At 45.1% G+C, this 11,323-nt stretch overlaps 1 protein-coding gene across 1 annotated transcript; it reads left to right on the forward strand.

Annotated features, from left to right (window-relative positions):
• Positions 1-350: 350 nt before the first annotated feature.
• Positions 351-4,943, forward strand: LOC109746768 (uncharacterized). Its single transcript, XM_020305876.4, has 3 exons — positions 351-1,089; positions 4,595-4,823; positions 4,927-4,943. Exons 1-3 carry the CDS (start codon positions 397-399, stop codon positions 4,941-4,943), a joined length of 939 nt encoding a protein of 312 aa, XP_020161465.3. The 5' UTR covers positions 351-396.
• Positions 4,944-11,323: the final 6,380 nt, after the last annotated feature.

The following is an 11,323-nucleotide window of genomic DNA, read 5'->3' on the forward strand; positions in this document are numbered from 1 at the left end:
TACCATTAAAACTTCTTTTGAATACGAATCAAACAACATAATTCGGTGGCATATAACTTAACTTTTGCTGATCAAATCTATGATGAATTTTTGATCCAAAATACAAAGCGGCCATTAAATCGGAACCAAGTACGTAGGGATTTTTTATGCGTATTGGGTTTCCCTTTTTCTTTTTTAGAAATCTTTATGCGTACTGGTGACTCATTTGGACCATAATTGCTTTTTTTATAGTCCATTTGGACCATGAGGTTACAGTCACAAAGGAAAGCCCAGACGAGATGGGCCAAAATGCGCCCATAAACGAACAAAAGATCCCATTCCATCCCGACATTTGGCGTCACACTCAAAACCCTCGTCTTTGTGGGCTGTGGCACCGCCCGACCGCCGGCTCCGATCATGGCCGGCGACGGCGACCTCGCCTCCCGACGCCTCTGCCAGCAAGTCGCCCTCGCCTCCGACCACGACTTCGCGTTCCAACTCCAGCTCAACGAGGCCATCCAAGCTTCCCTCCGCGCCCATACTCCCAATCGGCCCTCTTCCAGGGCCGCCGCCGCCGCCACCGCATTCTGCTCTTGCAGCTCTTGTCAACCCGTCTCTGCGCTCTGGTCCTCCGAAGTCGCACTCGCCGAACTTGCGCGCCAAGAGAAGAACCGCCGCGACGCCCAGGCCTTCCGCGCCGCCCATGCCCAGGCAAACACCTCCGCCCGCGTGGCCTCCCGCGGCGCCCTCTTGGCGCGGGAGCTCGCCGGCACTCCAGACCTCCGACGGGCCCACGGTGGGGACCTCCTTGAGCGACCTCTGGACCCAAGCCGCTCCCCATCCTCCCGCGTCTTCTACAAGGGCTTGTCGAACAAGGAGGGCGCCGGGGGGTGGTGGGTCGTCCCGGGCCCCCGCGTAGCGGTGCTCGCTGTGGTCGTGTACGATCCCCAGGGGAAGGTGGTGCGCACCATACAGAAGCGCGTGGAAAGGTTTGTGGGCGGACGCATGGAGCTCGAGGTGCTGGCGCTCAAGGAAGGCATCCAGGCTGCGCTCGAGCTGGGGATACGATGGGTTAACATCGTCTCCGACTTCAAGGCGCTGCACAAATATGTATGCCATGCTAAAATCTCCAAATCTGCATCTGTCATCTATCTTAATACAGTTTCTGCGTGGTATCAATTGCGATCTCTTATTAGAAATATCATCAGAAGGAGATGGGGAACATATGATCTGTTGATATGGGGATTTGGGATTTTATTTACAATTGTTCATGAAATGCTGGACTGCTAGAGTTAATCACGAAGTGATGATTAAATCATCACATAGTCCGATCTCTAGCTAAATTTAGGCAAAACATAAATTTGCACTATTTCAATGCTCATTATAATTAGTTGTACACAAGGTTTTGGTTACCGGTCGAAATTTCGAGATTTCCCATGGTTACCGCGTATTTCCGTGCCCCTCGGTAAATCCCCATACCGAGCAAAAAATACCGGTTTTTTGAATTTTTTGTATTTAAACGTTTAATTTATAGTAAAGTACATGCAGGATCTGATTAATGCCATGAGAGTTGGTTCTCATGTGTTGGTAGCAACCTAGTTTTTGTTTTGGGAGGTCTCTGGTTCGAATGTTCGTTCATTCATTTATTTGAATTCAAAATTCAACTATAAATTTCGTTCGAAATATTCTCGGTATTTCTCGGTAACCGTGGTAACCACGTTTACCAGTCCCCCTCGGTAAAATTGCCTCATTCGGTAACCAAAACCTTGGTTGTACAACATTCAGTTCCACTATCTGCTATTCTTGCTTATCGCACTGCAAGAAAAACAGAAGTTTAACCCATCATTTTTGTGTGAAATGTCAATAGTTCAGGAGAGATACTTGATGTACATGTAAGCTAGCAAGGTGGTCCTCGCATTTAAGCAATTAGATTCATTGTGCATTGCCATATTTAGTGTTCCCTTTTTTTCAAAGCTGTTGGGTTGCCTAGTTCTCCTTAATTGCTAGTTGACTTTACTGATGATTATAGTACTATATTTTTATATGTTTGCGCGACTTTGCATAGATGTTGAAAATTGTAGAAAGATTGTAGCTGGAATTCGTCTTGAGCAAAGATCATTAAAGTTTGGGTATGAAATTTTTCATTCTGCCCAACGCGCCGATTTTCTGACTTTCTTTCAGTTTTAGCTATTAATTAAGAGCTCTCCAAAAAGCAAGTCGCCTGTTGTCAAATGTATCTCTGTTTTACTTGTATCATTCGTACACTGTTCTTTGTCGATAGTTAATTAAGCACAAGGTCAAGATCATCTCGATATGTGCCATGCTGAGGACTGATGGCAGGCAAGTAAGCGCCATCCAGCATGCAAGGCGATATGGCGTCTTCTCTTCTGTAGCTTCGACTTATCTGTTGCTCCATGAGGCATGAGTGCCAATACTTCCGCCAGTAATTGAAACAAGAATTCCATGGTTATTTACCATCTGCCTTATCAAGCAATGCGATGCAGCTTCACTGTTTTGGGTAGCATGACATTATGCCCTGAGAACCTTCATTATATTTTCTCATACCTCGCCGTTGTCGGTTCCGAAAGAAACACTCTCTCTACCTCAAATTTTCTCTTGAATACTCTGGTCACACCCAGTGTCAAACCTAACACCTCCCCCTTGTCAACAGGTCGCTCCATCAACAAAGAAACCAACCTCGTAGACTTGTGGAATTAAGAAAAGTTTATGTAGAGTGTAAATCTCTTTGTTTATTGTTGCATCAACTCCTCTGCATGCATAATCTCATTTAGTTGTTTTTGGAGAAATTGAGTTCATTGTACACGTTGAGAATTTGAGCTGATATTTTGATATCTAGCATTATCCAGGACACTTATAATCGAAGCACACATTATATTATGTAATGTAATAAATATGTGTTGTCATAAACCCACTGAGAATTGAACATAGTTTAGTTAATGAAGATGCATCGTTCTGTCATACGTACTTGGTTCAAGTCCTAGGACTGGTTTGTGTGTCTGTATTTCGTCAATGCTAATGCTCCAATATAGTTTTCCATAAACATAGAATGAGATCAGCATCACTTGTGGTTATTATGTTTGTCCTTACTGTGTTACACAATTGGCTTATAGGACTTCTGTGAAATACCTATCGAATGTATGAACCCATGGGAATATTTAAGCAATTATAAAATGAAGTTAATTAATGCAAAAATACTATGGTGATCCATAGAACAGTTTCTCTTGTTTGTGATCATATAGGACTGCACTGTCATTCCTATCCCATTCATGTACATTGTCTGTTTCTATCCAAAGAGGCCCCAAAATCGCACCTATGTTTAGAAATGCTCTTACATTTCGCATCAGACTGCAAGAAAGTGATGCTATAGGGCGAGATCAGTGTGCAGCTTCCACTGTGTAAGCTTGACTAAAGCGCTAGCTATCTAATATCCAAGCTTGGTATAAGCCACCGTATCGATACGCGTGAGATTTGGTTATCGACTGATATCCTGATTACATGGCATATTAATGCGAGAATTTTAGTCTCATGACATTCATGATTTTGAGATCCAACCTTTGACTGATTGTAGATCACACCCACTAAGTGTAGGACCCTAGAACTGTTAGTGAATCCCAAATTTATCTCTTGTTTCTGTAACACATGCTTTAGAAAAAAAATTATATGTTATTACTACAGGGGATAGAACTGCTATGCATGTTAGCCAGCAGAAATCTCGCATTGTTTGCATTTGTAATCCATCTGAAACTATTAATTTCACCAAGAACAATCTGAATTTGGATAGGATCCTTGCGCAGATCACATAGTGCTAGGGGATTTTGTGTTTGCTCTATCTGAATCCGAACTAAGTATAGCAGGCATAAGAATTATGGACTCCCTTTGATATTTGAAAAATCTCAAACCAGATTTATATTCGCTTCAATATCTTTAACGTAGTTTAATCAATCTCAAGCCTTATATTTTTTTTTTTGCAATGGTCAATTGTTATAATCTTGACCTACAAGTAGATCTTTTCCATTAATGTAAAAGTTCTCAGCCTCTTATATTAAACATGGTAGCTATGACTAGGATATTCTAGCAGTAATTTACCATCTCGCACCGATTGCATAGTCTGCAATCAGGATGGTTAAACTTGCCAATCACTTGAAGCCATAGTACACACTTGTTCTGTCCCTGCTTTTATAGCATTGCTTCTCATTTTCAGTATGCATGTTTTTTCCGTTTCTACATGCATCCTCTAGATGTGGTTTCATCTATCAATTCCCCGCCTAGAAATCCTTGGAACTTGTGTCTGGTTTGCATGGACCCTTCCTCCTTCATCTTTTCATCTCTTTGTGTCGTGCGTTTTATAGGACACTACAATGCTCTTTGTATTTCCTGTGGTCAGGTTTGCTCAACACTAACTCACTTTGGTTCATACGAGGTGTCTGATTCCATTCTTGTAGAGCATTAGTTTCAGCTGTTCTTTTTCTAGTGCCGGTGTCTAATTAATCTGAACAATTATTTTTCTATCGCATTAATAATGTAATTAGATATGGCCAAGTGGTTGAATTGTTTAGAACTGCAGTGGTCTTATTACAATGCCATATGTGTGCAGATGCTTGGAACTTGGCGTCCCACAAAGAACAAGAGTGAACATTTGGTAAATGAGGCTCTGTCACTGATGAGGAAATTCAATCATTGTGAATTCTCACTAAACCCACGCGGCCAAGTCGGTTACGCAACAAAATTAGCAACAGATTTGGTAGGCACTAAGAAGAGAGAGGCCTGCAAGAGAGAGAGACCTGCACCATCTGCTTGGAAGACACCGATGTCTCTAAGGAGGCGTTTGTTTCGTCAAATTCTGCCCGTCATCTGTTTACAGTGTAAACCGATACCGTTACGTGCGTTTGGTGAGACAATTTTGTAATCATGTTCCTCTGTAATCAGTTCCAGGCCATCTATAGAACGATACCCCCCACCCCCAGCGGTAAAGGCTTCCTTACCGCTCGACTCTGCCCCTCACCCGCGACTCGCTCCTCCCCTCGATCCGCCCCGCGCCGCCGCCTCCCTTCCAGTCCAGCGACGCCGCGCCACCGCCTCCCCTCGACCCCCTTCGGTCCTCTCCTCCTGGTCCAGCCGGCGGGTTGACCTCGCCGCATTAGTCGCCGGGAACGACCACGCCAGCCGCCTCCGACGCCGATGAGGGTGGACCATTGAAGCCGCGTACGAGGAGCACAAAGGCCCATCTGCCCATCTCCGGATCGATCTCTTCCTCCATCAGTCTCCTACTACAGATCTGAAGGTTAGGGTTACTAGTCCATCTGTTCTTGATCTTGAAGTAAAAAAATATGTGTGCTTGATCTGTTCTTGATCTACTAATGATCTGTTATAGGTTGATGTCTAGCATATATTTCCATCTGTTCTTGATCTTGAAGTAAAAAAATGTGTGACTTGATCAGTTCTTGATCTACTAATGATCTGTTATAGGTTGATGTCTAGCATATATTTCCATCTGTTCTTGATCTTGAAGTAAAAAAATATGTGTTCTTGATATATTAATGATCTGTTATAGGTTGATGTCTATTAATGATCTATTCTTGATCTTGAAGTAGAAAGATATGTGTTCTTGATCTGTTCTTTTATTAGTGATGACTAGTGGAGTATAATTGGTGGTCTGTCCTTTGTATTTTTCTGATGTGTTCATCATCTGCCTAGTTAGGTAACTAGGCAAATAGATGAATTAGGTTGGCTGGTCACAAAAAGGAAGGAAGGTGTCTTGTTCGATGCATGTTCCTGTTGACAATTGGACCATCTTCTTTAGCTTTCTGATGTGAAATCATATCCAGATACCTGGAACTTTGCATGACCAGTAGATCGACGGTGATATCCACATATCAACTAGATATTTGTTGACTGTTCCTCTAGTTTTCTGATATGCAATTTTCCTATCCATATGCAGCAGTTGTATTTGTATATGACTTAATTAGGCTTCTGATGTGCAAGTTTTTTTGAATCCATTGTACCTTTGCATGACAAATGCATGTGCAAGTTTTTTCATCATCCTAAAATCTATCCAGTTTCTTGTTTTGTACTACCACCAATTTTTAGGAAAGAAAGTCATACCAACCTTAAATAGGTATATTTTCCTTATGCGGTTATGGCTCGTCTTCCTTTAGTGCGAGGCGTGGAAGGAGAAATGCAATATTTTTTAATCTGACCACTTCCATTATGCTTGTATACTATTATGTGTGGTTCATGTTTGCATTAGCTTATAGGAGAAAATGTTGGCAAATAGAAAGGAGAATTAAAATTAGAGAGTTAAGGGGAGAGAACTTGTATCGACTAATTGGTGAGAGCGACGCTATGTGTATAAGTCAACTTCGTATGGATAGGAGAACATTTCATATATTATGTGAGATGGTGAGAGATGTTGGTGGTCTAAAGGGTACAAGGAACACATCATTAGAGGAGATAGTGGCATCATTCTTGTATGTGTTATCACACCATCTCAAAAATAGGACAGTAGGAAAATTCTTCTATCGAAGCCCTGAGCCAATTAGTAGAAACTTCAACGCTTGTCTTCTAGCTGTCTTGAAGCTGCACCATGTGCTACTTAAGAAGCCTGAACCTATACCCGAGGATTGCACCGATGATAGGTGGAAGTATTTCAAGGTAAATTGCACCTACTCATTTGAGCTCGGTGAACAGTAAAATAGAAAAAAATCGAAAAAAATTCAAAAAATTCCAAATTTTTTGAGAGAAACATTGACAAAAGTTCTAAGTGCCTGCAAAAATTCATCATGAAATCACATTCCTGTAAGGCGTGGCAAAAAAAAAACAAATTCAGTGCTTCAAAATGCTTTTGAAAGTAGCTTTTTCAAAGTACTGTTTTTATTTTTTTGCCATGCCTTCTAGGAATGTGATTTCATGACGAATTTTTGCAAGCACTTAGAACTTTTGTCAATGTTTCTCTCAAAAAAAAAATTGGAATTTTTTGAATTTTTTTTGATTTAGTTTTGATTTTACTGTTCACCCGAGCTCAATGAGCTCGGGTGCTGAAACTCCGCGTCCCTATAACCTGAACTACGTTCGGTGTGATGGAGGGGTCCATTGCCATGGCCATTTCTGTCGTTAGAATCACTTGCCTATCGTCCAGGGTTTCAGAACCAGCTTGTTTTGCCACTATATGTGTGTAGCTTGTTTTGCCACTACATGAGATAAAAAGGATGGCCTACCGTACTGTTTTCGCATCTGACTGACCAATAATCTGTAGCTAGTAACTTCTCTCGCTGTCTTTCTTTTTTAGGTTCTTTACTTTTTTTTATGTAGTTTCTTTACGTTTACTGTATCGACGGGGGGTTTCTGACTGACCAATGTTTTTCGTGCCAGCTATGCATGAACATTATTTCATGGTATGTGCGTATGAATTTCCAGCAGTATGTATTTTCATACGTGGTGTACATGAAAAGGCAAATATGTGTATCAAAACCATGGCCTATTTTAAAAAAAAGATTTTTGGGACATAATTTTATCATTTCGTGTACCCTGTTAGAGTAGTCATTATGGTATACGACTTCTAGTCCAAGTCAGTTTTGTACCCCTACCCCAAGTCGGTTTGTACCCTCTTATATACTCTTGTATGCCGCACCAAATCATCAATAAGCAACAGTTTTATTCAGCTTTCATGGTATCAGATACCAGTCCCAGGGTATAGGGTATGGCTCCGCCAACGCCACCGCCGCCGCAGCCCGGCTACTTCGAGCGCCGGGCCGCACTCATCGCCAAGGCTGCCAACGTCGCGGCCGCTTCTCTCTCGGCCCTCACCATAGCTCCACAAAACTACCCTGCACCGATCCTCGCCGCACCAATATCTCTTGCTGACACAATCTCCGACGTCAGCCCCTACATCCCCATAGTTCTTGATCTCGCCGCCCACAACTACTACCATTGGAGACATCTCTTCGATCTCCACCTCGGCCGCTGCAACCTGCGCTCGCATGTCGCCGCCAACTGTCTTCCCCGCCCCGATGATCCGCAATGGTTGAAAGACGATCTCGCGATCGTCCAGTGGTTCTACACCCGCATCACCACCGAGATCTTCAACATGCTCGATCACGACGGCGCCACCGCTACCAACATCTGGCACTCCCTCCGTCAGCTCTTCCAAAGCAACACCGACGCTCGGAAAAACGCTCTCCACACCGAGCTTCGCAATATGGTGCAAGGAGACGCCCCGGTGAACCTGTTCTGCCAGCGCGTTAAGACCATTGGTGATGAGCTCCGCGAACTCGGCGATACAGTTAGCGACTCACAGCTAATCAATATCGTCGTCGTCGGCCTCAGCGAAGACTTTGACAAGCAAGCCTCGTTCATACCGATGATACGGCCCCCTCCTACCTTCGCTGAAGTTCGTTCCTTGCTACAACTCGCGGTGGAAACACAAGCTCGCAAGGACTCTTGCCCCAAGGTCTTTCATGCTGCGGCTCGTCCTCCTCTGTCGTCTACACCAGCGCCGCCTTCCAGGCCGGCTCCTGCCGCCGGGCCGTCCGCATCGTCATCTGTTGAACCGCCCCCAGGCTGGCGTCCTAGTCCGAACTACCGCGGCAAAAACCCTATCTACAGGCCGCCGTCGACTCGTTCGGTTCCGCCTACGACATCCCCAGCACCAAGTCCTGCACCACCCACCAGTGCTCCATCTGCGGTTGCATGGCGGCCTCCTCATGATCCTTGGACGGGGCTTGTTCAAGCATGGCCCATGCCTTGGTCCGCTCCGTCCACCCTCGGTGCTCCGCCGGCATACTCAGGTGCCTGGCAACCCGGCCTTCGGTCGCCTACTGGTGCTCCCGGGGTTCTCAACCCCCGACAGCCGGCCAATGCCTATCACGCCGCCCCGACGTATGCTCCTTATGGTCATTACAGCACCGACGGCGGCGCCTACTACACACCTCAGCCGGTCCTGCTCCCGACGCCACCCCCACCACAGCCGGCCAATGCTTACTACACTCCCCAGCCGGCCCTACTACCTTCACCATCGTATCCGCCGGCACCGCTTCCGACGCCACCCTCACCTGCGACGCCGAGCTGGGATCAAGCTGCCTTTCTCCAGGCCATGAATAACTTTGCTGCACAAGGAAACTCAGGTACGGATTGGATCTTTGATTCAGGGGCCTCTAGTCATATGTCTGCATCTAGTAATTGGTTATCTTCTTGCACTAAATCTCCTTTCCCTTCCATTATCCTTGGAGATGGATCATCTATTCCTATATATTGTGTTGGTCAGGCTCAACTTCCCTCTTCCACCAAACCTCTTTTACTTCGCGATGTTCTAGTTGCACCCGCCCTCATTAAAAATCTTATCTCTGTTCGCCAATTTACTTGCGACAATCTAGTTTCGGCTGAATTTGACCCTTTTGGTTTATCCGTGAAGGATTACCTGACCAAGGCCGAGATCGCTCGCTTCAATAGCTCCGGTGATCTTTATTCTCTTAATGGAGTTCCTGCCGCCACCCCTCCAACATCCATGCTGGCCTCCGTCGATCTCTGGCATCGTCGCTTGGGCCATCCCAACCCCGCCGTCTTAGCTTCTATGCTTAGTGAATTTACCATACCATGTCATAGGGACTCTCATAATTCTGTGTTTTGCGAGTCTTGTCAATTAGGCAAACATGTGCGTCTTCCCTTTAGTTCCTCTAGTTCTTGTAGCACTTATCCCTTTGAATTAATACATTGTGATTTATGGACCTCTCCCATTGCAAGTATTTCGGGTTTTAAATACTACCTTGTTATCCTAGATGATTTCACCCACTTTGTCTGGACTTTTCCTCTACGCAACAAATCCGAGGTCCATTCTCTTTTCCTTAATTTTCAACGCTATGTGTCTGTTCACTTCTTCCTCCCAATTCGCTTTATCCAATGTGACAATGGTCGCGAGTTTGATAACATTAAAAATCGTACTTTCTTCTTACAACATGGCATCCTGCTTAGGTTCTCATGTCCCTACACCTCCCCTCAAAATGGTAAAGCAGAACGCTCTCTTCGCACCCTTAATGATATAGTTCGCACTCTCCTCATTCAATCATCTATGCCTCCCAAGTTTTGGGCTGAAGCCCTACACATGGCCACCTTCCTTCTAAATATTCGACCTTCTAAAACTAAACCCAACACTACTCCCTATTATTCCCTCTTTCTTTCCCACCCCGACTACTCCGCAGTTCGTGTTTTCGGCTGTCTCTGTTTTCCCAATGCCTACGCCACTTCTGCAAATAAATTGTCACCACGCTCTATCCCATGTGCTTTTCTCGGCTTCTCTGACGAGCACAAAGGCTATCGCTGTCTCGACCTTCACACCGGACACGTTCATGTCTCTCGTCATGTCACGTTTGCTGAGCACATTTTTCCTTTCTCACAACGCACTACTACACCATCCAACACCCCTAGCTCCGCAAACACCCCCTCTCCCCGTCCTTTCCAACTATATACTCCCCTACCTGCCGAACACAACTTATCACCACCACCATTAACACCCACCATAGCCAATCCCAACCATACACTCACCCCACCCGAGACGTCTCCAACTCCCCCGACCCCTGCTTCCTCCCCAACACCCCCGGCCCCTACTCCCACTCCACCACCCAGCCCTGCTCCCACTCCACCACCCAGCCCTACTCCTTCGTTCGACTCTTCCGCTGCGCCGGACTCACCAGTACCCACCTTACCCCCTCGTGCTATTCCTACAGCAGCCCCGATTAATGATCATCGCATGCGTACTAGGGCCAAATCAGGATTTCATCAACCCCAAGACCGCCTAAACCTTCATACCTCCGTATCTCTCACTTCTCTTCCAAAGAATTACAAAACTGCTCTACTTGATCCCAATTGGGCCGCTGTCATGCAAGAAGAATATAATGCTTTACTTCAAAACAACACCTGGCAACTTGTTCCTCGTCCTCCCAATACAAATATTGTTTCTGGCAAATGGATTTTTCGCCAAAAGTTCCACTCCGATGGGAGCCTCTCACGATATAAAGCCAGGTGGGTTTGTCGTGGCTTTTCTCAGCAACAAGGAATTGATTACGAAGAAACCTTCTCTCCTGTTGTTAATCCTAGCACCATTCGCACCGTTCTTAGTGTTGCTGTCTCCTCTTCATGGCCCATTCACCAACTTGATGTTAAAAATGCTTTCCTCCATGGTTCCCTTCAAGAAACTGTCTACTGCCAGCAACCTCTGGGTTTTGAAAATCCATCCTTTCCAACTCATGTATGTCTTCTTTAGAAATCTCTCTACAGTCTTAAACAGGCCCCACGAGCTTGGTTTCAACGCTTCTCCTCCTTCATTCAAACAATA

The sequence above is a fragment of the Aegilops tauschii genome, chromosome 7 (assembly GCF_002575655.3).
Source record: "Aegilops tauschii subsp. strangulata cultivar AL8/78 chromosome 7, Aet v6.0, whole genome shotgun sequence".
Taxonomy (NCBI): Eukaryota; Viridiplantae; Streptophyta; class Magnoliopsida; order Poales; family Poaceae; genus Aegilops; species Aegilops tauschii.